This window comes from Equus asinus, chromosome 4, assembly GCF_041296235.1.
Source record: "Equus asinus isolate D_3611 breed Donkey chromosome 4, EquAss-T2T_v2, whole genome shotgun sequence".
NCBI lineage: Eukaryota > Metazoa > Chordata > Mammalia > Perissodactyla > Equidae > Equus > Equus asinus.
In genome coordinates this window covers 24987562-25015268 of record NC_091793.1, presented here as the reverse complement: position 1 = coordinate 25015268, position 27707 = coordinate 24987562, and the positions used below count along the sequence as shown (strand labels likewise).

Genomic DNA, 27707 nt, shown 5'->3' with positions numbered 1-27707 from the left:
ACAGAATACCACTTTAATATCCTTTGCCCCAACATTCCCTTTAATATAAATGAAGCCAAATTATAGCTAACTCTATTATTTCCCAGCTTCTTTTCTCTAGTTTAGGCAGGGTTCAGTTATATAGAACCCTTTCTAGAAAAAAAGGTGAGAGGAGAATTTGAAATCAACTGCTTTAGGCCTTATATGCTTATAAAACCAAATAAACCTCATATTTATTTCTTGCTCCCCAAAATCAAACCTTTAGAACAAGACCACAAATAACATACACTAAGACATCGGTGAGGCCAGAGAAATTAGAAAACATGATTTCACAAATTATTATCTAGATTTGGGTAACATACTCTTCTATCTTTAAAATATCCCAAACTCTAGACAACTAGAGTCATATATACAACTGAAATTATGTATACATTCTCTGTATTCTGTGAGAGATCAAGGAAAAGGTTCTTAGACAAATATTAAAAGGGATGGGATGTAAACAAATTTATCAATAACTAGATTGTCAAGAAAATAATACCTGATCAATCTATGAAAACGGAAGTGTGCTGCTTCTCCAATACTAAAATATGCTGAGTCTCTATTACTAAATTACTGGAGATTCTGCTGTCCTTTACCACCAAAGCCCCAGGCCTGGCATAGCATCTGACACAAGCAGGTTCTCAAGAAGCACTCTCAAAATGAGAAAGAATACATATGTCCCTCTCCAACACGATCACAAAGCGGAGAGCCTCTGGGCTAGTTCACTTTACGGCATCCACATACCTGGGCATACTCTAGGCAAACGTCTTTTAGATAGGTAACCTCCCGCCTCTCTCTCTTCCAGGTGCCTGATATCATGAAGCTGTACCTGGCTGTCCTGAAGCCTCAAATCAGGACACTTAGCTACACCCCAAGTAATGTAAGACCCTGCTGCTGCTTCCTCCAACTGCCCCAATTCACCTTAAAATGATGATCAGTGCCAACGTGTTTGTTAGGTGACAGGTTAAGTGAAACTGCCTCAGGAAAACCTGTGATAGACAAACCCCTAACTTGCAACAACAGATACATTTTTCCCCTATTTTTTATTATTGTGGTAAAATACATAGAACATAAAATTTACCATCTTAGCCATTTTCGAGTCTACATTTCAACGGTATTATATACATTCATGATGCGCTGTCATCACCATCACCCATCTCCAGGACTCTTCTCGTTTTTTGAAACTGAAACACTATACCCGTTAAACAATAACTCCCCATTCTCCCTGTCCCCAGAGCCCCTGGCAGCCACCATTCTACTCTCTGTCTCTGTGATTCTGACTACTCTGGCACCTCGCAGAAGCGGAATCAGATGGTATTTGTCTTTTTGTGACTGGCTTACTTCTCTTAACATGATAGCGTCAAGGTTCATCCACACTGCAGCTTATGTCAGAATTTTCTTCCTTTTTAAGGCTGGACAACATTCCACTGCATGTCCATACCATATTTTGGTAGCCATCCATCCACTGATGGACACTTGAGTTGTTGCTTCTGCCTTTCGGCTATTATGAATAATGTTGTTATGAACAGGGGTATACAAATATCTCTGCTTTCCACTCTTTTGGGTATATACCCAGAAGTAGAATTGCTGGGTCATATGGTAACTCTATTTTTAAGTTTTTGAGGAACCACCATACTGTTTTCTACAGCAGCTGTACCATTTTACATTCTCATCAACAGTGCACAAAGCTTCCAATTTCTCCACATCCTTGCCAATACTTGTTATTTTCTGGGTTTTTTGACAGTAGCCATCCTAACAAGTTATATTTTAACCATCCAGTCAGAGGCAGTAAATGTTTAATCCAAAAGAGTAATTTCAGGAACAGTTTCTCAAACAGATTTTTTCTGGGCAGGGAGACCACACTCATGGTCCTTTAAATCATATCTACAAGCCCCTATCTACTTACCCTGCCTGTATTTTAAACTGATTTGGCCTAGATATGGTTCTGCAAAAATTATAATAAAATAACCGATTTCAATTGCACACTCTTAAGACAGACATGATTTTATTAACAATAAGAGCAATGAAAGGTCAAGTACCTAAAATACTTGTATTGCCTTATATTGAGGAGAACTCACTTTGTTTCATTATCTCAACACTAGCAATTCCAGAAATACTTAATTTAAAAGATAGGTGCAAAACCTTTAATTTTTTAAAAATACTATTCAATCACATCCTCAATCATTTCCAACTGCATAATGCATTAGTATAGAACTACAAGTTTATGCAACAAGGAGCTTTGATTTAACTATGTATAAGAATATAACAGAAGCTAAAAAGAAAATTTTACAACCATAGTTGAGATAAGAGTTTGGGTAGCAAATGACCATCTATTACTCATTTATTATGCACTGAAAGAAAATTGTTACTTTAACAGAATTAATAAACAGGATTGTGAAATAGTTTTGGATCCTTCAACTCAAAATTGTCTTTTGAATCCCATTAAGTTCCCAGGTGTGGTGGAATAGAGAGTGTACTCTTAAATTTTAACATCTTATTACCCACATTTCTTCTTTTTCTTTCTTTCTTTCTTTTTTTTTTTTGAGGAAGATTAGCCCTGGGCTAATTACTGCCAATCCTCCTCTTTTTGCTGAGGAAGACTGGCCCTGAGCTAACATCGTGCCCATCTTCCTCTACTTTATATGTGGGATGCCTACCACAGGATGGCTTGCCAAGTGGTGCCATGTCTGCACCCGGGATCCAAACCAGCGAACCTGGGGCCACCAAAGTGGAAAGTGCACTTAACCGCTGTGCCACCAGGCCGGCCCTATTGCCCACATTTCTAAGCTGCCATAATTTCAGATAGAATAAAGCTACTAAATGGAGCAAAGCCAGGAAAGCGTTGTTTCAAATACTGAGCTCTAAATTTATCAGTACTCAATCTTAACGACCAAAGAGATTTTAAACTTTTTGGCAAAAAGTTAACACTCAGCACTCTAGACTCTTACGTGATGGGATTAGCGGCATCTTAGTTATTAACTTGCTGAAAGCCAGAATCAGAAAATTCTAGGCCATTACGAAACATATTCCTGAATATCTATTTGCCTTTAACTTAGTAGCACTATAAAACTCATTTTGTCATAAATGAATAAAATTTTCCTGCAAAAGACTTTATCAAACATATAATTTTTACACAGGAACTGTTTAATCCACCCCATAACTTTTATTTTTTGGGGGGTGGTCAATTTTCTACCTCAAAAAATGTATTTACGTATCATAATTTTTTTCATATGTCTTCAATGCCTCGATTTTCTTTGGAAACACTTTGACTTTTTCAGTTCTGTTCCTCAGACGATTTTACTTCTAAGTCCCTTACTCTGCTGGTTAGGTCTCAGAAATTTACCATTCACATATGTTTCCCTGCAAAAGCACATTAATATTTACTTGTACGAAGCTTTGCTTCTAATCTATTCTTGTGACACTTCTGGCCTTAAACCGTTATACAGACCGATCTATTGTTTCATGCCACCAGACAAACAGTTCAGAGATAAATAAGACCCACAAACATATCAAAACCTCATTATGGTAAATATAATATACTCTTAATTTGAATAACTCAAAATAATGGAAACAGTTACAGAGTTAATACAAAACAGATAGTATAGACCAATGAGTTAGAAGATAAAGAAACATAACCACATCCCCTCCCCACATGACTTCAATGCTCGTAGCTTAAGACTTGAATGAGTTGTGAGTTACTCTGGAGAGCTTACCCAACAGGTCCAGTTACAAAAACCTTGGTTTAGCCTTTAGGCCCCAAATCTCTAATAAGATGTGCTGGTTAGTTTGTCACTTCCTTTAACCCTACGCATTTCTGTCCAAACTACAACTTGGGAGCTAATTATTAGAGAAATGGCCATTTGGAAGAAAAAATAATTAAGTGCCATGAAAACACAAATAAACTGAGAAACCAAGTAGTACCTAAAATTCAGAATTATTGTATTAACAGTTTTTATTTTCCTATTTTAGGTTTTCAAGCATAGTCAATTAATATTTCAAGGAATCACGAATGTGAAAGATCATCTAGTTCAACTCCTTCATTTATTCATTCCTTTACATAAGGAAAGCAAAGTCAAGAAAAATAAAGTTACTTGAGCACGAACACAGAGATGGTTAACACTATAGCTCGAATCAGAATCCAGGATTCTTAACTTTAATTTCACTCACTATACTGCTACTAAGTTCAGGCAAATAAATATGCAGGAATATTCTTGATAATGGCCTAAAATTCTCTGATTCTAGATTTCAACAAGTTAACAAGTAAGATGCCATGAATCCCATCACACGAGTCTAGAGTGTCACGTTAAGCGTGGGGAGAGTGCCCTCTACTGAATATTACCTTTCTGAAAAACACAGCAGCAACCTTCGGAAACTGCCATCTGTGCTTCTCATCTACTCCAAATGAAACCTCAAGTTAACATGGTGGCTTAGTTATGCTACATTTGTAATGCCAAGAGGGAATCTCTCTGAAGCTTCAGAACTTCTAGAGTTGAAAGAAACCATCCGTGCCCAGCCCTCAACACTATAAAACTCAAAACCTCCCGTTACAGCAAATTAGCAAAAAACTTCGGGAAATCTATACCCTGAATGGCACCAGGTCAAGACAGAAAACTTGTAAGCATTTCATCCCACCATAAAACCTTCACATCAATCAAATAGTATCTAGAGAACAAGTTATAACTCTTAGCTTACCTGGACAACAGGATATTGATAATCCATACAATATACACCATACATAGCAAAGAGGAAAAAAAGTCTTCAGATAAAGACAGTACAAAAAGTGTCTAAGCTTTTGCCTTGTTTGGTCTGGCTGTCCTGTCCAAAGGAACTAGGTAGCACCAAAAACTCCTTGGCTGACTTCTAATCTACGCAGATATGTATGCTGGCTCAGATGATGAAGTTGGAGCCTGGTTCAGCCCAGGCTTCTAACCCAGTAAGATTCAACACTACACAAAAGAAATGTTCAGGGAAAAGCAAAAAGCTCCAGCTGAGTTACTAGTTATAGACGGCAAACTACACTAGAGATTTGCTGTTACTGTTGGTTTTAAACTGACAACTCCACCAGAAGCTCAAGTGGCAGAGAGTGACAGCCAAAGAAGGGAACACCGGCTCACACAAAAACGGGAGGAAGCACAAGGTATCCAGGATCCAAAACGATATATATCTTCCAGGCTTGAAGTGCGTCAGAGGGAACACTCCCAATCCAGGACACAGAAAGGCAGATGGGACTGGGGTTATTTCTCTATTCCTTCTTGGGCGGGCCCATGCGCGTGCGCACGCACACACCACAGGCACACACACACACCCCTCTCACGATCTCCGGGAGAGACAGGTGTTAGGATTAACAGTATAAAATCCTTCTGCTGTGGATAGGAATGGGAGAAAAAGAAGTCACACGGCTACATGCAGTAAAGGGATCCCTTTCATGACACTGTATGTTCGTGTATCATTTAACGCCTCCTTCACTGTGCTTTAACAGAGGCTAGGACAGCTGGCAGGATCAACACTAGAAAAGAGGAAGGTGGCCCCAGCTCTCAGGGAACATGAGTCCACTGGAGACCTTCAGATATGCAAGCTACTCTCTCAGCTGTTCCAGTCAAACATGAAGGATTAACTCTGGCTGCCTGCAAAAAGCTGGGGGTGGAGAGGTCTTTTTAGAAAAGCCAGTTGCCTTTCCCCTTTTAGGAAGCTGCTATACCCACCCTAGCATTACACACAAACACACATGTGCACACATATTTCTCTAACAGATATTAAAAGCAGTAACAAACATGGACAGATGTTAAGTCAGTCTGACAAAGCCTGGCAGGTTAGCGATGGCTTTCAGAGCCTAAACGGCCCGTTTAAATCCACAGAGCTGTTAAGTAATTCTTAGAAAATAAGACACAGAGAGAAGAAAGTGAAAATAAATGCTTCTTAGTAAGACACACACCATTTCTAACTATTGCTCCTAAGAAATCCCCTACTTGGGGAAACATTCAAAAGTTGGAAATAATAAATAATTCTAAATTAGTTTCAGGGGCTATGATGTCCCTAACTTTGAGAGCAAGTACTTTTATAACATGTTTCAGTAAGACTAAACTGTGAGGAGTAAACGTAACTGGGAGGCATCTGTGAGAGTTTATGTATTACTGTGCCCACTCCCTGGCCCAGTGCAATTTTTCTCCTTTTATGGTCATTGCAATTTATTTTAGGATTGTTCAGAAGAAATCATTTTTTAAGAGTCAAAATGGCCTTCGTACATCTAAGACAGTTCTCTTGGTTAAACATTTACCTTAAATCGTTTCTAAGAGATTAGGAGGACCACTACAACGTACTAGATTATCTTCAGATTGCTGGTACTGAGTATGTGTGTATTACACATGAGGAACAATAATAAATCAATTTGGTATAATTTTTAAAAGCATTTAACTGAGCATCTATTACACACAAGGTACTATTCTAAGCACTGGAGAAATGAACAGACATAGTCTTGTTGTCAAGGACTTCACAGTTTATGGAAGAAATAGGTAAGTACATAGGTAAACCCAAAAGGTAAAAGGATGCTACAGCGCAAAATAAAACATTGTAGGCAACTTCGCATACAGGGAATTAATGAACCCTTCCATAGTGTCACTTTCTCACCACTAAAACTATGAGACTCTGCTTTGTCAATTCTTAACAGAAATTATCTGAGCCTCCTAACATTTTTTATCTGATTTGCCACACCTAAGGGCCTGTAATATATATTGTAACTGTCTCCTCTATAGCTATTAAGATGGTAATTAAGAAATAATAAAAGGAATGTTTCTATAAAAAATCTTACACTAAATTTCCTCTTCTAATCAAATAATCCTCTAATCCTTCTTCCTCCCTGTACACTACGCCATTCCACCTTCAGTCTACTTCATTTCAGACAGAGCGGTCTACCAGTACTGGCCACAGGCACACATGTGAACTAACATCTTAAATCACTATCACACTCTTGATATGACCGATAGCAAGATTCCTCCTGATATGAAGCCTGGGAAATGATGATACTTCTTATAAACTATAGAGGGCCGTGATAATGAACTATGGCTGACAAACTTAAATTTCATGAGTTAATGCAGTTTAATATCTAGTGAATTAATTGCAGAAGATGAAATTCCCAGGTGGTATTGTATTTAAGTTGACAGACTATAATTCAAATTCTAAAACAACTGATATAATTTAAGCCTGAAAGTAGTCGCCGAATATGTTACTGAGGGCCTAGTCAACTTCTGGAATTTTAAATTCTTCTTGAGGATAGATCTATACATACAAGGCGAAAAGATGTGACTGATACATTATTAAGTGAAAAAAATTACATTGTTAAATACCGTGTAGAGTGTAAGTCCATATTTGCACATATGTATCTGTGTTATGTCAATCAATAAATTATGTTTATAACTTTTATACTTTATATATGTTATGTTATATATTTATGTACACACACACGAATATACATCCTATATAGTACACATTATATTTATACACACATACACACACATATTATAGGCATAAGACAAAATCAATCTCTAGGGGGTGAGACAGTGGGGAAGTAGTTGGTTTTCATTTATTACTTTCAAGATAAACTTCTAATTTCTTCAAATACATTTAATACTCTGTGTCTAACTTACATTATCACATTTTTCTTATTGGCCCTGAGCTAACATCTGTTGCCAATCTTCCTTTTTTTTTTCTCTCCCCAAAGCCCCAGTACGTAGCTGTGTATCCTAGTTGTAGGTCATTCTAGTTCTTCTGTGTGGGACGCTGCCACAGCATGGCTTGATGAGGAGTGTGTAGGTCTGCACCCAGGATCCGAACTGGTGAACCCCAGGCCACTGACGCAGACTGCGCAAACTTAACCACTCGGCCACAGGGCTGGTCCTCTGTTATCACATTTGCTTTACTTAACACGATGGCATAACTATGAACTCTCATTTAATACTGGAAGATATAGCCGATAAACGATCTTAATCATGTCTTACCTAGATTCTGACCAAATTGTGACTAGGTCTGGTTTAAATAATTAATCCTTCAGAAAAATGCTAAAATAATTCAATATTTGAATTATAACTCCCTATACTTCTTCTTGCCTTGTTATCTACCTCTTTCTGTAAAAAATTTTAAATTGTTATAATTTAAGACCAATAATTTAGTAAAACTAAAATTCTCAATAATACTTACAGAAAGAAAGGCGAACTTTTCACGCGGAAGGCAAAGCATACTACAAAAGATCAATTTACAAATGTTAGGATTAAAGGGCTTCTCTCCTTTCCTGACCTAGAGTCTGTCTGCAGACTACTGGAGCCTTAGTTATTAACAGAAAGAGATTCTATGCCTGGATCAGAAGCTCAACACCACTGTTTCAATATCTTTTCCCATTTTCAAAGTGATTTAAAAAATAGAAACCAAAAATGACAACATTTTTAACTCAGAAATTACCACTAAGTGATCCTCTCCCTCAGAAGAGACTGGGTATTTCCTTCAAATTTTAAATTCTATCATATTCATTCAAATAAAAATTCCAGAAATAAAAAGACTGATTCTTCACAATAAGCTGAGCGTTATTTGCTGACAATGCCAATTTACACCATTTGAAAAAGTACACACTCTGCAATATTATGAATGCTTTTATAGTATTAAAGTTTTTGTGTACTGATCAATTAGAAACATGAATATAGAAAACAGCCTTTCATATATATTTCTATACATCTCATTAGCAGAGACATGCAGATCTTAAGTTTCAACACTTGGCACATCTAGGACGTGTCTGTTAAATAGAATGTAATGATATCAGAGAGAAATAGACCTAGTCATATTTAAGAGTGAGATATCTAGAAATTATCTTGAGATTTATGAAATTTAAGTTTTGCTAAGGATAAAGTAGACAATTCACCACATCAGTCCCATGCCAGAGAACATGGCTGGTGACACTGCAGTGTAATCTGTACCATCTACAACCCTAGAGATCTCAAGACTTACCAAGTACTGGATAACCATAAAATATGTGAGATTCTTCTCCTTTCTCCTCTCTCGTTCTTGTTTTCTTCTTTCCTTTTCCTTCCCTCTGCCTATGCCACAGTCCCACCAAGAGTGTTCAAAGATACTAGTTAGGCCTCACGGTAGAACGCTTTAGCAATGATTGAAAAGACCTCTGCTCTAAGGTATAAAATTGGTTTTTGTCAAGGATTGTTGTGTACTGGGATAATATAGAAGTTCAAAAAGAGACAGGGCTTGAGATAGCCAGATGAGGATGGAGGGGATAAGATAAATATGTAGGCTAAATATGTAGTCAGAAATATGCAAGACTGACTTAGGGATCAGTGCGACCAGTCTGCTTGACTGTGGGTGAATAGTTGCAAATGGCAAGAAAAGGCTGGAATCACTGTGAAGAGCCTAGGACATCAAGCTATGTATTTCAGATCTTATCTTTAAAGATTGTTTGAGAGAAAAAGAGTGCTACAAAAATAACGTTTTGTGAAAATAGGTCTGGTGGCTACAGAAAGAATGGAAAGGGAAACAACCTGAAGGTGGGAAGGCCAATCAGAGGCTACTGTTACTGCAGTCTACAGACTATTAGTGCCCAAACCATACAGTAGCAGTAAGAACAACGAAGGTACAGATGTAGAAGACGCCACAAAGACAGCATCCACAGCAACTGGAGACTGTTCACATGCCGGGCATAAGAGAGGAGAACCAAATCCAACACTAAGGTTCCACGTCTAGTTGACTGGCCAAATAAGGATAACACGATAAAACAGGGAAATCAGAAGCATGAACTGGCCAAATAAGGATAACAAATAAGGATAACACTGATAAAACAGGGCAATCAGAAGCGTGAACTGGTCTGAAGTTATGGCAGGACATCCAATAGGAAACGTCTAACAAGTACTCAGAAATGGAGGTGGCAGCCCCAGGAGAGAGGTCAGGGTTAGAAAGGAAGATCCAACAGGGGTATGGGAAAACGGCCAAGGCCATCACGTGGTTGAGATTTCTCGCCCACACTGATTTAGTCCACGACATTCACTGAACATCAACCACGTACTTCAAAAAAGGACAGATAAATAGAGAAAAAAGAGACAAAGGGAGGGGGGAGGGAGGAAGGAGGAAGGGACGAAGGAAGGAAGGAAAGAAGAAAAAGAAAGAAAGAAATAGGACAAGATAAAAAGGCAAAGAGCTGAAAATAGAACCTTAAGGAATACACACTTCTGGAAGGCAGAAATAGCAATGAAAGATAAAAAGATTAAGCAGGACCCTGTACTATTCATAAAAGCCACGACATAGAGGACATCTGTTACTTTTCTTCTATCCTGCATCCCTTACACTAGGGAAAGTATCTCATAAATTGGTACCAGAGATGAGTTATATAACAACGTGAAGTAGAAATATGGAAAGGAGAAAGGGAATGAGAATTTAGAAAAGATGACAGAATTTAGCAAACAGGAGATCAAGAGAAGTTTTGAGAGAGAGCTGTTTCAGTAATATCAGTAAAAGGATGGCAGCAAAATTGACAAATTCATGATCAGAATGAAAAATAGGCATGATGCCTGCATATAAATTTTAACAAAACTTTCTATCTTCTGTCTTCCCAGTGACAATAAAGTACCAAAATAATGATTGATAATTCAACTCCTGTGGCCTCTATCAAGGTGGATTTTTATCTTGCTTCGTTTTTTGCATCTGTGACTTTAATCATCTTGTTTTCTTACCCATTTCAAAATGGCCAACCTTAAACTGGACCCCTTCAGGGCCTGCCTTAAGTGCTGTCTGCGCCATGAAGCTCTTCCTGATTCCCTCCGCCAAAGGTAACTTCTCTTTTGTCTGAAACTCACAGCACTTTACCTCTAGCTGACTGACAGCTGGCCACTTTCTCTGTTTTTAAGCACGCTTGTTTTATCTATTAGATGATTTCTTTAAGGGTAGGACTTGTCTCTCCAGTTTTGTATTTCTCTCCAAGAACTAAGTCGGCACCTTTTACACAGCACATGCCCATGAGTATAGGAAAAGCGAGGGTCTGCAACTGCTTGAAACTACAAACCAGTGGTAAATGAATTAACCGTCATGCACAGACCACCTCTTACTTTTTCATTCAGTGAACACTCATTCATTCAAAAGATATCCCCACCTTTGTATGAAGTTCTAGGAATAGAAAAAGCGCTCATACCGTTGACAATAGGAGAAAGAAAATAATAAACATCTAATACCATTTGATAAGGGCTATACCTATTACAATGTGGCTTGGGAGAAAAGTAAAGTAAAAACCACTGCTGTGGCTACTACTGCTGCAGCCACCACTGCCGCCACCTAATTTCCAGGGTGAAGGAAACCCGGAATGTTTCACAAGCAGTTAACAATTGAAATGGATGGTGAGGGGACGGCCCGGTGGCGCAGCGGTTAAGTGCGCACGTTCCACTTTGGCAGCCGGGGGTTCCCCAGTTCGCATCCCGCATGGGGACGTGGCACTGCGTGGCAAGCCGTGCTGTGGTAGGCGTCCCACATAGAAAGTAGAGGAAGATGGGCACGGATATTCGCTCAGGGCCAGTCTTCCTCAGAAAAAAGAAGAGGATTGGCAGATGTTAGCTCAGGGCTAATCTTCCTTCGGGGGGAAAAAAAACAAGAAATGAATGGTGAAAAACTAGTAAGAGTGTTCCAGAAGGATTGGGGGGGTGGGGTGGCAGGGTAGAGGAAGCAGAACAGCATTCAAAATGCATAAAACAGCCTGGAAGCCATACTTACAGTGTTCAAAGAAAGGCAGGCAGGTAAATATATGCAAAAAAGTCAAAAGCCTATTCAAAAATACTTATATAAGAATTCTATTGGTTCTAAAGTGATGTGAGAATTTTCTATACCAATGGAAATGCTTTAAATTATACCTACCAGAAAACAGCAAATCACAGTTAAGTACAGAAACACTCCATTGTATGACACACGGGACAAAAGGAAGTATGGGTAATAACAGGATAAGCCTTGCTATGGCTGAAATGCATTATTCTATGTGAAGTGAGAGACTGGTATGCAAACTGTGAGGCCAGAAATCAGCATTTTGTTAGAAGTGTCTTTCATTCTAAATCAGTACTAAGAAGTAAAAGGTATCTATAAATAATAAGACAACAGACACTCACTTTAAATCCGGAAAGACAGATAGTAAATAAAGGGTAAGGGGAGAGAGAGAATTTTTAAAGCGGAAAATAATTGTAACTATTCTAATATTCTTAGGAAAATATGTCTACAAATGATTCCACACACTCTGTCTCATACAATAGAGCCTTTTACCTTCCACAGAACCTTTTATCTCAACTTATTCATAATATCTCTGTGGTAGATTAAAAAAATGGTCACAATATTTCACAGCCCCTTCACAAAGAGGTGGATTTTTTTCTCCGCTCTTTGAATTTGGTCTTGGCCTGTGACTTGCACTGGCCTTGGGGATATTAGCAAATGTGATGCAAGCAGAGGCTTGACATGTGCTCATTCACTGAGGCCTGCCCTCCCTTGCTGCTCTCTGGAACCCTGAGACTACTGTGTGAAGAATCACGACGGATGGATGAGAAACCAAATGGAACAGAGATCAGCTGTTTCAGCTGAGCCCCCCAGACCAATCAGCTTGCCAAGTGCCAGAGATGAAACTGAGGTCATCCTAGACCACGCAGGCCCAGCCCACCTAGACTAGAAGAACCACCCAAATTCCTGACCCACAGAGTTGTGAGCAGATAAATGATTAACCCATTTTAAGCCATTAAGGTTTGGGGAGGATTTTTATGCAGGAAAAACTAACTGACATACTTTCATTGCAAAACATTAAGAGGTATATCTCAATTTTGAACACCAATACTACACTATTTTAATTACTGCAGCCTGAAATCAGGCTATGTTAGTCCTCCAACTTTGTTTTTCTTTTTCAAGGTTGTTTTGGCTATTCTAAGTCTTTGGCATTTGGCACGTGAATTTTAAAGTCAGCTTGCTGATTTCTATAAAAATCTTGCTTGGACTCTGACTGGAGTTACAGTGAATTTAAAGATCAGTGTGGGGAGAGTTAACATACTGAGAATATCAAGTCTTCCAGTCCATGAACATAGTATATCTCTCTACTTCATTCTACTGTTCAAACTAAGTTTTAAAAAATTATGACTACCTTTTCTCTAGGCATGTACTGAAGCCAAACGCTGTATCTGAAATTTATGAGACCTTACTACCACTTTTGTGAAGTCCACTAGATCCCATAATACTGACATCACTATAAGTGTGGTATTAGTGTCAAGACAGAAAAATAGATCAATGGAATAGAATAGAAAGTGTAAAAAGAGATCCACAGGTGCAAAGGCAATTCAGTGGAGAAAGAATGGTCTTTTCAACAAATGGTATCAGAACAACTAAGATATCCATATGCAATAAAAATGAACCTAGGTGCATACCTTATACCATATACAACATTTAACTCCAAATGGACCCACAGACCAAAAAGTAAAACATAAAACTATAAAACTTCTGGGAGAAAACCTTTGTGACCTTAGATTAGGCAGATTTCTAAGATATGACACAAAAAACCCACAATTCATAAAAGAACAAATGAATAAAATGGACTTCATTAAAAAGTTCTGCTCTACAAAAGACACTGTGAAGAGAATAAAAAAACAAGCCACAACTGAGAGAAAATATTTGCAAAGCATGTATCTGATAAAGGACTTACATCCAGACTATGTAAGAACTCTCTGAGCCCAACCATAAGATAACAAGGCACCCAATTAAAAAAGAAAAAATGGGCAAAAGATTTGGACGCTTGACCAAAGAAGATACAGGAATGCTAGATAAGCACTCGAAAAGATGCCCAATGTCATTATTTATTTGGAAATTAAAACCACAATGATACCACTACATACCTATTAGAATGACAAAATAGTTTCGCAATCTCTTAAAAAGTTAAACATATACCTACTATGTGATCCATCCATTCTACTTCAAAGTATTTACTCAAGAGAAATGAAAACATACACCCATATGAAGTCTTGTACGTGAATACTCGTAGCAACCCTATCTGTCATAGCCTAAAAGTGAAAACAACCCAAATATCCATCACCAGATAAATAATAAGTAAATTATGGTATATCCACAATAGACTATTACTTAGCAATAAAAATGAACGAACCATCGGTATATACAATAACATGAGTGAATCTCAAAATAATTATGGTGGGTGAAAGAAGTCAGGCAAAAAAGAGTATTTACTGTACGATTCGATTTTTATAAAATACCAGAAAATGCAACTAATCTATGGTGACAGAAAGCAGATCAGTGGTTGGTCGGAGATGCAAGTGGAGAGCTGGAAGGATGACAAAAGGGTACAAGGAAACTTTTGGAGATGACTAACATATTATCTCGGTTGTGGTGATAATTTCATGGGTGTAAACATACGTCAAAACTTAACCAATTAAGTTTAATTATAAGTGCAATTTATTGTATATCAATTATACCTCAACAGAGCTGTTAAAAAGTTAAAATAAATGAAATCTTGCCCTGCTTATTGCAATGAGTTTGTGGAGGGCTAGTTATATTCTCTGGGGAGGGAGGCGGAATCTTAAGGGAAATAGAGGAAAGTCATCAGCACATCCTAAAACACTGCAGAAAGTCTCCATAATTTCTGCCTCTCCCACCTCTGCAGGGCAAGGACTCCAGAGTCAATCCTATTCCTAAAGTATCCCTAATGCCCAGCAGAATGCCTGCTTGGCGCACATAAGCGACACAGCATGTGGCTGAGAGCTCAGGGTTCTGAGGCTAGAGCACTTGGATTCAAGCTGCAGCTCCATCACTTCCTAGCTGTGTAACTTTGGAGAAGTGACTTAACATCTCTCTGTCTCAGGTCCTTCACCTGGGAAAGAAGATAATAATAATACCTACAGCACAGGGTTGATGTGATGACTAAATCAGTCAGCATGCGAACAGGCCTGGCATACAGTGGATATTCAATTACAGCTGCCGTTATCATCGCTGCCGTCATCATCATCGTCGTCGTCTCCAATAATTTAAGAAGGGCATTTAGAGGAGGTTCAGAATTATCTGATTTATGAAGCCAGATCCACATCTGAGGAATAAGCGGCCTCAACAGGAAGCAGAAAGTATGCAGAGAGCTATGTAATTGTGTTAGAAGGAGGAAAGGCGGTGTGGGGGAGAGGAAACTCCTACACGCCCCCTGTGTAGGACAATACATTTCTGTTGAAAGAATTAGTCCATCAAGTGAGAAGACCATGCTTGACCAGGAAGGGAATATTACTATGTAAAGGAGCAGAGAAAGGACAGGTGATTTGTATCCCAAAGCAAATCTCCTAAGGTAACATGTTCTCTCTTTTTAAATAATAGTACTGAAAAACAAGAAACCATTCCCTTGTGTTCAAAATAAAAAGCTAACCAAATGGCGAGCCCTTGAACGTGTACCTGTCTCTCAACTTGGATTGTGTTCGCCATTCTTATGCCTTACGGGTGAACTGTCAGGCATCACCGGATCCATCCGTACTGGGGTTAGGGACAGGGCTGTGAGAGCAGCAAGGCAGCAGTGGGGGAATCCTTGGATTGGTACCAGCCCCTTGCTCAGTTCAGACCTGTAATCTCTTCTGACTTTGATTTAATGCTGCAATTACTGGTAATGTGGTTTGAAGGAGATAAATGGCCAGTGTAGCTGGCTGACGCTTACTCTGCTCACGACGCAAGAACATTTTTTAATTAAAATTCTCTTTATGATACAGGAGCTGCTTCACTGAATGTTTCTGTGCAGCCCTGATATGGAGCTTCCCCCAAAGCGGATTAGAAATCAAAGTTGCCCCTCCTCACTTCAGGCAAAGCATGCATATACATAATCACTCCATCACCTACAGCGAGCTCCTTAACCCTAAATTCTTCCCATTTATATAAGCAGATCCTGCTAACAACTTCTTTCCACTGCTCACAACCACAACGTCAGCATTACAGTATTGCCAATAATGAAGACATCCCTCGTTTTTTCAAAGAAGTTCCCTTAATTTCCTTTTAAATAAATATGTAAAGTCAACATTCATAAACATACATGCATAAAAAGACTCTGTACCCATTTCATTTGGAAAAAGTAAAGGATAGCTGAATATAAAATGTCAATAGTTCTAAAGGCCAGTTTATTTTAATTCATAATATAACGGTTTGCTATACCTTTTATAGTCAGGAATCCTTGGGTAACTGTCATAAGTGAACTAATCATAAAAAGATTGACATAGTCTACCAGAGTTTTTTCCCCATGACATGAAACCATCATATTCTAGCAGTTTAAGGAATCTACGTTAGGTCCTCCAACTGTCAGCTAAAAACAAGAGCAACCACCACCCAAAACGAGAGTGAGAAGAGTAATGACACGGGGCCTCAGGAGAGAGTGTCTGGTATAGGTTTACTGGTTCCTGAACCAATCAGTAAAACTTTTGATCCACTTACAAAACTACCCCTAAAAGTAGAAATAAGAAAAAATAATAATTTACGGTTAGCTAGGATCTATTATTTTAATTGCTTGGAGAGGATAGTCATTGATAATTATCCTTTAAAAAAAAGAAAGAAACAGCACAAAGTCCAAATCAGTTATATTCCGCAAAGTGGAAGCAAAGGGACCCAAGACCAACACGTACTTTCTTTTCCTAAGGCACACAGCACAATTTCAGTGTGGAGCGCAAAAGTTAAGAACTGATTTTCTCTTCCACTATTAGAGAGAAGTGTCTCAAGCACCATTAATTCAACTATTATTTTTTGACTCAGAGCCTCTAAACTCAAATAGCATCCCCCTTTCAAGCCCCATCCGCCTTCTCAGGGAACCCAAGATGAAGACTAGATTCCATCTTAGGAGGCCTTGCAGAAACTGACTTTAATCTGAGGAGCAAGAATACAGAACCGATGTCATCCTCAAAACACTAATGCTACTCTGGACAAGTAAGTGCAGCTCTACGGCTCTTTGTGAGAAAACTATCTTCTTTTTCAGAGAGAAAGAGAGAAAGATATATTTGGAGAAACAACTATATGAAAAAAAAATATATATATATATGCCCTCACCCTTAGGAAAATGGTCTGGCATAATTAACAAGATTAAAGAGGGATTTAGGATAAAAAAGATGAAAGTTAGTCTGATCCTTACAGGATTAAACCCCAAATCCTAATATGAATCCAACAATTTTTAAGATCAACACCATATAACCGGATTAGACCAATAGCTGCTTTTGTTTTCACGGTGGACACAAGCACAGCTGGCAGATCCAGGCCCAGGGCACCACCTCAGCAGTTCAACAGTGGGCCGTTCAGGGCTAAAAATAGGGCCTGCCTCCAACGCAGTGTGCTGACCGCCCTACTGCCAAAGGCCCAGACCCCTTTATGTGTAATGCAAAGTCCAAAAGCTTGGACGACTACATTTCTTTCTTTTTTCTCCCTCCTCCCGCCTTTTTTTTTTGTGGTGGTAGAAGCAGCACTCATTTGGTGATAAAATGGGACCTAAACACCATAATTGGTGTGAATATTCAGAAACATTTGGCTGCCAATATATGAATGGCTGTGATTACAGGTGTTGCCCATACCCAACTGGGGTGTGACCCTATTACAGAGCTTACGCAATGCACCGCCTTTCTAAAATACAAAAGACTCCAAATTAGAATAGATATCTAGCCTCATGGGTGTCAGAAAAAGGACTGCGGAACTGTATTCATTTCCCAAATGTGTAGTTCTTTAGCTTAAAGAAGGTAACCACGACATAAACAATGGCAAATCAGGAAAACAAATTTAAACCGTGGACACAATAAGCAACAACATGCAAAATCACGGCCATCAAACTGCAGCCAGTGTGGCTAAGACAGACATGCCCTGGGGATAGATGAGAAAGACAGAGACCCAGCTGGAGCCATAGATGTTGAGATGAATAATGGCCAGAAAATCAGTGTAATTTTAAGGAAAATTTCTCAAAAATCTGATTTAGGAGTAAGTTTTTAAAACTTGCCATCACTCAAAAGCAAAGAAAAAACTTTTGGAGGATATAACAGAAAAGATATCCCGAAGGTTCCATTCAAATGGTATAATTAGATAAACATCTATTTCCTAAAAACCTTAGAAGCCTTATGATTCTTAGAATTTTAATTCCTAAAAAAAATTTAACACAGAAAGACAATTTGGAAGATAGCACATGTACCACTTATTTCTCTTGGAACATCTGTATTAATAAATTAATTTTCAAACTCACCTTTACATTTACAAATTAATTCTCAAATGCCATTTGTTTCTCTGAGAACATTTATATTCATACATTAATTTACACACGTTTCTCTTGGACAGAAATGCTACCAATTAACATAAAACAAAACAATCGACTTCCACTCCCAGGAAGAAGTAGTACATATACTTTCCCTCTTCCTCCCACTAAACACAACTTAAAATCGTAGACATTTTCCTTATTAAACAAATATAAGAAGATTCTTAAAGGTGGAAAGAAGAAAGCAAACTGGATCAGGACCTCAGGACACGATGGTAAGTTCCCTGGGTTTCTCTCTGCCTCATACAGCCTAGACTTGGAGCTAAAGGACCTGGACATGCCAATGGGCACAGAAAAAAAAGGCTCCAGCCGAAGCCTGCTCTCTGCAACCAAAGGACAAGGAAAGGGCCCCCGTAGCGAGAGAGAACATTTTAGACGGCTCCACTCCAGCCAAACCCCATCTCACTCCACCCTCGTGAGCAAAGGCAAGTGGGGAGCCTAAACTTCCACTCTCACCAGGTATCACCAGGCATCTCAACCGCGGCCCAAGATCTATTAGAGAGGGAAAGTAGGGAGCCCATATGTTCATCTCCACAAAACTATAAAATTTTTAGAAAAAAATATAGAAGACAATCTTCAGGACCATCAAAACATGATTCATAAAAGGAAAAATTGATAAATTGGACTTCATCAAAATTAAACACTTTTGTTCTGTGAAAGATCTTGATAAGAAAAGGAAAAGGCAAGCTACACAATGGGAGAAAATATTTGCAAACCACACCTGACAAAGGACTAGTGTCTAGAGAATACAGAAAGAACTGATCCAAATAGAACATGAGCAAGAGACATTGACGTTTCATCAAAGAGGATACACAAACACTAAGTAAGCACACAGAAAGATATTCAACATCATTAGCCATTAGGGAAATGCAAATTAAAACTATAATGAGATCCCCCTACATATCTATCAGAACGGCCAAAAAAAAGTAACATCAAATACTGGTGAGGATGCAGAAAAACTAAGTAACTCATATATTGTGGTGGGAATGTAAAATGGTACAGCCACTCTGGAACACAGTTTTGTAGTTTCCTAAAAAAGTAAACATGCAAGTACCATAGGATCCAGCAACTACACTCCTAGGCATCTATCCCAGAGAAATGTTCACACAAAAATCTATACACAAATGTTTACAGCAGCTTTTTTCATAAAAGGCAAAAACTGGAAACGACCCAGATGTCTTTCAACATGTGACTGTTTAAACAAACCATGGTATATCCAAACCATAGAATACTACTAAGAAATAAAAAGGAATGAATGATTGATACGTGCGACAACCAGAATGAATCTCCGGAGAATTATGCTGCTTAAAAGTGTGATTCCCAAAAGGTCATATGCTGTGTGATTCCATTTATATAACATTCTTATAGAAAAAGAGAACAAATTAGTGGTTGCCAGGAGTTAAGGAGAAAGAGAGGCAGGTGGGAAGTGCCCGTGGCTATAAACGGGCAACAAGAGGGATCCTTGTGGCGATGGAATATTCTGTATCTTGACAGTATAACTGTCAATTTCCTGGCTGTAATATTGCACTATAGTTTTGCAAGATGTTACCACTGGGGATACTGGGTAATGGGAGTACATGGGATCTCTCCGTACTGTTTGTTACAACTGCATGCAAATCTAAAATTATCCTAACAGTTTTAATTAAAGGGAAAGTCTATCTGTTGCTATAAAGGACACTACTGGGACAACTGGCAAACAGGAATATGGACTGCAGATAAGATAATAGTATCTATATAAAATGTCCTGTTTTTGACAACTGTACTGTGGTTATGTAAGAGACAGTTCTTGTTTTTAGAAAATAAATATGGCACTATTTTGGACTGAAGGAACATAATATATATCTGTGTATACACACACACATACATATAGCTACATGTATATTTTTTAAACTTATTCTCAAAGGTTCAGAAAAAAATTACACAAAGAGAAATAATAATAAGGCAAACCTGACAACATGGTAAGGAAAAAAACTTTCGGGGTTGATGAATATATTCATTATCTTGATTGTGTCATAGGTGTTTACCTATGTCAAAACCCCATCAAATGCCACTTTAAATATGTGTAGCGAATCTACAATTATCTCAAAATTAAAAAGTTTAATTAAAAAAACAACTACTTAGCCCTGAAATCCAGAATAATCTGAATATATCCGCCAGGAGCTTTACATTTTGATGTCACCCAGAACATCACAAAATGACTATGCCTAATGTTTATAATTATTATACGTTTCTTCCTATGGAGTTATCAAAAGATTTTATGAACTTTACAACGTACTCTTTGTGTTTATTAGACAGACAGTTGCCCACGTCACAGGGCAAAATCAGTATGTATGCAGACATCTCTCATAACAGCCTTTCATTTATTACTCATATTTTTTAAATATATTAACTAAAGCTTGTTGCTTTGGTAAGGGCTATTAGAACTTGAGATGTTCCTTCTACTAATACGTTTGATTAGCTTTTTTTTTATTAGCATTCTTTGAAAATTATTTTATGAAGAAAAAAATAAGGTGATAAATTCCATTTGATCATCAGTTTCAGAGTTTAAATTTTTTTAATTATCTCCAGAGTAAGTTCCCTTCAATTACCTTAGCCAAAAACAAAATATGAATATCAAACAAAAGACACAAACACTTTAGATATGATTATTTTACCAATTTAATATCCAACACTACGTCTCACACCGCTTTTTAAAAATTAGTTTTTATATTCCCTATATGAACTACTGAAGCTGGAAGGAAGGAAAGACAGAGGGCGGGGGTTGATTAAGACAGAAGTTCTGGTGCAAATCAATTAAGGACCAACAGTAACGTGCAGAATCCTTCTAGAAAGTCTGGGTTAATACTACTTGTTACTTCCCACTTAAAACAATACTCATGGGAAAGGATCTACCACAGATACTTTCGAATCACCTTTTAAAACTAAGATAATATGCACAAGATTCCTGAAAAAGTGATCACTGACATCATATTTCTTATGAAACTGTATCCAAAAGTATATTATTATTCACTAGCTGAATCAAAAGAATCTAGGAAAACCAATTCCTGAGTTCTAAAATGTTTGTGAGGCGGGGGGAATTACTGTTTTATTTGCTATCTCCTTCCTTTCATTGCAGCCAGGTTGTCTCACACTCTGCCAAGCTTCAGGCTAACCAGTCTAGGAATTCATTCCTACCTTCACCAAAAGCAGACAAAAGTAACTCCGTGATGAGGCAACCAACTGATTGAGCATCCAAATCAAGCCTGCCATGTAATCCCAAGACCTATGGCAGTGGCTGGTGGTGCAGTAGTTAACATTCAGGGCTCTCACCACCGCGGCCCAGGTTTGTTTCCTGCTCAGGGAACCATACCATCTGTTTGTCGGTTGTCATACTGTGGCGGCTACATGTTGCTGTGATGCTGAAAGCTATGCGATGGGTATTTCAAATACCAGCAGGGTCACCTGTGCTAGACAGTTTCAGCAAAGCTGACAGACTAAGACGGACTTCTTCTAGGAAGAAGGGTCTGGCCACCTACTTCTGAAAAAAATTGGTCATAAAAATCCTATGAATAGCAGCGGAGCATTGTCTGATGTAGCGCCAGAAGGCGAGAGGATGGCGCAAAAAGACCAGGCAGGGTTCTGCTCTGCGCTCCACAGGGGCACTAGGAGTTGGGCATCAACTCGATGGCACTAAGTACAACAAACAACAGTGCTTGGCCCACAGTAGGTTTGCACAGGTATTTGCTGAATAAAAGAAAAAGAAAGGAATAAATGGTAGGCAAAACCTATTTACAAGAGAGGCCTTGCATAGCGCTCAGGCATCTTACCTAGGAATCACACCCCTACAACACTGCCTGGGCTATTTGCCTCAGCCTCGAAATTCACCTGCCTAGACCAGCAGCCTGGATTCTAGACTCTGGCCCATGAATCTACAGCATTGCCTGACCTTTTGGTTCTTATTCAGCCCCAGTGAGTAAGCCCACCCTGGCTCTAGTTTGCTTACACACACAGGCCCTCACTCCAAACATGTCACCTGAGGTCAGTCTGCTATCTCCACCTTAACTACAAACTGCCATAGATGGAAACATCCAGTTTCGCACGAGCCTCTGTGATCCTGATTCCTTCTTGTAGTTCTACACTACCTGCGGTTTTCGAGTGGAAGTTAAGCGACTTGGAGCAATTCTGTATTTGGTGCGTGTAAGCATCCTACAATTTAGTTTGCTAGAGCATCTTTTTATGACGTATCCTTTTATACAACAGGATAAATGACTTGTTCAGAGTCACAGTGAATGACAAAGCCTGGCTGATTTTCCAGGATCTTCTGTCCAGTCATTAAATAATATATATATATATTGTCAACTGTATCAATTACCTTCAATTTTTATAAAAAAGAACTAAAGAGACATAAAAAAATGAAGTTCTTCAAAATCCAGATTCTATTATTGTCTGGCACAAAAGAACAGGTCTAACATATACATACATTTTCACCTTGATTTTAATCCATTCTTCATCCACATATCAAGCAATATTAATCATCTTTTAGCCTCCCAGGAACTTCCTGCAGCACCAAGTTCACTATTTTTTGGCTTAGTCTAGCAGCAGTAGACGACACAAGAGTTAACGCATTCTTAACATGGTTGGGCTTCATAGGGCTCAGGATCCTCTGAAAACTGCAAAATGTTGTAAATACGTACATTGTTCTGGGGACCTGGTCCAGAGCTTTCATTAGATTCTCAATGAGGTTCAAGACCCAAAATAAAGATTAAGAACCAAAAGGCCAGTAAATTAATAGGGTTATGAGATAATTCCTTCTTTAAGGAGCTGTTCCATTCAAGTACTCCTATTTTTTCTTTGGCACACAACTAATATTTCTGGTTTAAGTATTTCCCCAAGCTCACTTCCTAATCCTACCTCTTTTGAATATCTTCCTTTGATTAAGGGGCCTTGACTTTCACTTATAATCCTTACCTTCTTTCACAAAACCCCAACCCCCTTCTCCTCTAAGAGCTAGGCCAGAGACTCAACTCCTAGCCCCACTATAATTCTTTCAAGTCAGGGACCAACTGACAAGATACATTCCAGCTCCAACATTCCAAATGTCTTACTAAGGGCTAGTCCACTAAGAGAGATCTTTGTTTTATGTGCGTGTGTGTTTTATTTTTTATTAAACAGTTGTTTAAGCCAATCTGGCTTCAAATCTTCAAGGGAAAATCTGGGGTCAAGAATCTATTGCCCCTTTTTGGTTAGGCCTGAATTTTCCTTAAGCCATCCCACATCTTTCAGTCTGAGCAAGCTCTAATGACACACTTCTACTGCACACTTACCAAAGTGGAAATTCTTTTAGTCACTCTGAGAAGATTAGAGACTCTAAACCAGTGTTTCTTAACTATTTTTAAAATCCTTCTTCTAAATATTTTTTTACTCACTTTTATCTTCTAAATCTTTCATCAGCCCAAAGTAGCAGATACAGCCTTACTTTCTGAAATGTTCATTATGACTTAGAGGTTTAAATATTCTTTTTTGAACTGTATAGTCTCTCTCATCCCAACCCTGAGATTTTGATGTATACCTCCTTGTCATTCCTGACTGACATCACGGCTCTAAACATACAGAATATGAATATGGGGCCAGCCCTGGTGGCCTAGTGGTTAAGTTCAGCGTACTCTGCTTCCACGGCCTGGGTTTGGTTGCCAGCGTGGACCTACCCCACTCGTCTGCCAGCAGCCACGCTGCAGCAGTAGCTCACACACAAAAAGAGGAAGATTGGCAGTGGATGTCAGCTCAGGGCAAATCTTCCTTCAAAAGATTCGAAATAGTAATCTATACGCAAAAGGATAAGGATAACAGAGAAGGGGTTTTCAACAACTTCTGTGTTATAAGAGAAACAATAAAATTGAATTTAAAAAAACCAGGAGTTTCTGGTTAACTGAGAACTGTCATATGTGAAAATCAATAAAATAAGAAAGAACTATCCTGAAAATATCTGGATAACATTATGACCATCAAATATATTGCAGAGTACAGGCAGACAGTATAGGAGACTTGGCTGGATTTGTACAGAACATATGCTTTTTTGATAAATGGCTGATAAAAGCAGGCCTCCATTTCCTCTCAAAATAGTAGGGTATGTTATGTTTTCAGGCACTGACTTCCAGTTATTTCAACTTCCAGGATTTGTTTGGAGGCAACGAGGAATTTACCATGTTCTTTTGACCTTTTATTCAAAGATGTGTAAAGAAACATGATTCAGTCCACTTCTCAATGCAATGAGAGAGAAGGCTACAGAGAAGATGAAATTTAAAGAAAACAACTCACTGGGGTTCTCAGTGGATTCTGGATTGCCTTTACTATTTTTTTTTTTAATCATTTCCACATCAGAATCAGCATCACTTCCCCCTCTCCTTGCTTTCCTTGCTTCCATTTTGGTCCATAGTTTGGAAACTGTTCATTTTAAAGCTTTACTTTTCTTGCCCTCACTTCCCCGTGCCAGTTTGGCTTCCACTCAACAGTATCCTGGGGCAGGCAGTATGTTCCTGCCTCCTTGGAACGCTATTCTAAAAGGTCACTATTTTCATCTGTGTTAATTACCTGGGGAGAGACGGGTGAACAGAAACTGAACTTCGGCAGTGCGTAAACACGTTTCCAAGAGTTACACTCTGACATATAACTGGGTTTCCCTAAGTAACGTGTGTCATATGGCTGGAGGAGACGGGAACAAAAGAAATATGAAGGTGAGAGAAGGGAATAAAGAAAAAGTAGGAAGCTGTGAAGGTCCAGGGCAGAAGGAAAGGTGTTCTCAACACCAGTTAGGAGGAGCTTCAGATTGAGCGTAACATCAATATGCAACAACTGAAATGCAGGTAAATGGCGAAGTCCCGGGAGCAAGGAATTATTCAACGGAAATAAACACTGGTCCAGGTGGAAACTGGGAAAAGACTCATCTACAGAAAGAGGTCGAGATCCAAATGACCCATTCTTACAGAATCAAACTGCTCTGAGCTGTCCTTATTCAAAGGGTTCAGTGTGAGAGCATAAGGCAAAGTCTCACTTTTCCTAGTCATGTGGGAAGGAACGCCACCAAACTCAAAGCAAGAAAAAAGGAATCAGAATCCAACAAGTTCAAAAAAGGCACCAGCAAGAAACGGTTGAAGGAGCCCCTTGTTAACTGAACTGGGGTTCAGTCATTGGGCTCAGGTCCCAAGAGAAACTAGAGTGCCACCAGGCACTCAAACAAAAAGACCAGGTGAGGAGACCAGCCAACCTAATAAGGATAATGTTTAACCCCTGGCACATGGGTAATGAGGCATCACATTATTTAAAAACCACGTTGACTAGTGGGAAAGTGGCTCCTTAACAGAAAGCCAGACTAAACTCTCTAATTCAGAGTAGAGAACTGAACTTGCAAGCCCTCTGAATCCACAACTGGGCACGACAAGGGCAGGTGGAGACTGACAACTCTAAGCAAGAAGGTGAAATCAGTTCAACATCCACTGAGGACCTGACATGTGTTTAGCACTGTGCTAGGTGCTGGAACATAGAGAAGTCACCCCTGCCTTTAAAGAGTTTACAGAAGAAACTGGGGTGGCCTGTCCACGACCACTTACCATAGGGTTGCTGCTGGATTCAATGTGTTAACGACTATAAAATGTTTAGTATAAAGTCTTGTAACCAGGAGGCATTCAAAATTCAGTGGGTGCTAATCAGCATCTTTATAGATTACCATTACCACAATACCTATTACCACGTTGTAGGGAAAACAGATTTTTAAATTCTAGAAGAAACAGCTTTAAAATGTGCAAAATTTGTTTCTGAATGGTTTGTTTCTTAAGATGTGCCCATCAAACTAAGGATTTATATTAAAACCAGGGCAAGACCTCTCACGACTCATAGTCTAGTTCCTATAATAATCCTAGTGACACTGTTTCTGGCAAATTTTCTCAATCAGTCATGCAAATGTTAGCACCAACACAGTCTCGCACCCATGTTACTAATTTTTTTTACATCCCTTGAAGCTGACTTCATAGTTTGTTGTTGATGATCACAAAAGAAGAAAAGCCACCAAGACTGCAGAACAACTACCTTCAAATGTCACAGATCAAAAGGGAAAAATTAGAAGAGCACAAGGTCTTTTCTTCCCTCAAGAGTGAAAAACACATCATCGCCATTGTCAATTCATACTTACTGATCTCTCATAACGAACTAGGTGCTTTAGAAAAAGCATACATGGAAAACAACATCCCTAACTCTTCAGACTAAATTCCAAGAAATAATGCTATGAGAAAACAAACCACACATGGTCTAAAGTGACTAAAAAGTAATTTAATTTAGAGTAAATTTAAAGGTTTGCAGCATGTTAAACAGAAGGAAATACAAAACATTCCAGCTACTTACTAAACTTTTAAAGAGCTAATAAATACAGTAAACTTATAAGTTCTTAGAAAATATGCCCAATTCAGGAAAGGGGCGGATGAAGACAGAATGCAGAACATGAGACAACAAAAAACTCAAAAAACAAAAGGAGAGAAAAAGAAGGGTAAAAACAGAGGGGAAATCTGACACAAACAATCTGAAATATATTAGGGAAAGAGGAAAACGAGGGAGGGAAATGAAAACAGAACTAACACTGCTTGAGAGAGAATGAATCACAGCCACTGACCGCTCAACACCTTTGTTTTACTGAGAAAGAAATTGTGGCCTAACGAAGTGCAGTAATTTCTTTGAGCTTACACAGCTAGATAGTGGCAGGTCTATAAAAGTGGTTAGTATACAGTAAATACTCAAATTTTTGATGAATTAAAAAGACAAGTGTTATGGTCTCAATGTTTGTGCGTCCCTCCCCCAGAGTACACATGGGGAAGCCCTAATCCCCAGGGTGGCTACATTAGGAGACGGGGCCTCTAAGGAAATACTAGGGTTAAATGAGGTCATGGCGGGGCAGGGCCGAGGCCCTGACCTGACAGGATTAGTGTCCTTCTAAGAAGAGATATCAGAGAGCTTGCCCACATGTACACACATCCCCCCACCCAGGCATACAAAAAGAGGTCATGTGAGCACATGGGGCGAGGGCGAAGCCTACAAACCAAGAGAAGAGGCCACAGAATGAAACCTCACCTGCTGGCACCTGGACCCAGGACTTCCCAGCCTCCAGCACTGTGAGAGAGAAACTTGTGTTGTCTAACCACGTGGTCTGTGGTAAGTTGCTATAGCGGCAGCAGACTAAGAACAAGCACTGAAGGCCTCAGGCAAAGCATTCACAAAGAAAAGTTTGAACTTACTTACTGAACCTAAAATATAAACATATCACAGCTTACCCCCTTTTTCTTTTCCTTCTGTTAGAGAATGAGAATGGGGCCACTGGCCAGGTTTAGTTTAAGCAAAAATCAGCTGACACTTCTGAAGGCAAAGCTTCCCT

At 38.9% G+C, this 27707-nt stretch overlaps 1 protein-coding gene across 40 annotated transcripts in view; it reads right to left on the bottom strand.

The window, feature by feature from the left end:
* RBFOX2 (RNA binding fox-1 homolog 2) overlaps positions 1-27707 on the bottom strand; it is a 264721-nt gene that overhangs the window by 98092 nt on the left and 138922 nt on the right. The window contains exon 1 of one of the 40 annotated variants that reach the window (XM_070506970.1): positions 4711-5276. The exons of 37 other annotated variants lie outside the window; for them this stretch is intronic. In XM_070506970.1, coding sequence (XP_070363071.1) covers positions 4711-4755 — 45 coding nt within the window. In that variant the 5' untranslated portion in view covers positions 4756-5276. Of the gene's footprint in view, positions 1-4710; positions 5277-27707 lie in introns of those variants that run through there. 2 more of the 40 variants (XM_070506969.1, XM_014832586.3) reach the window with 2 other exon arrangements.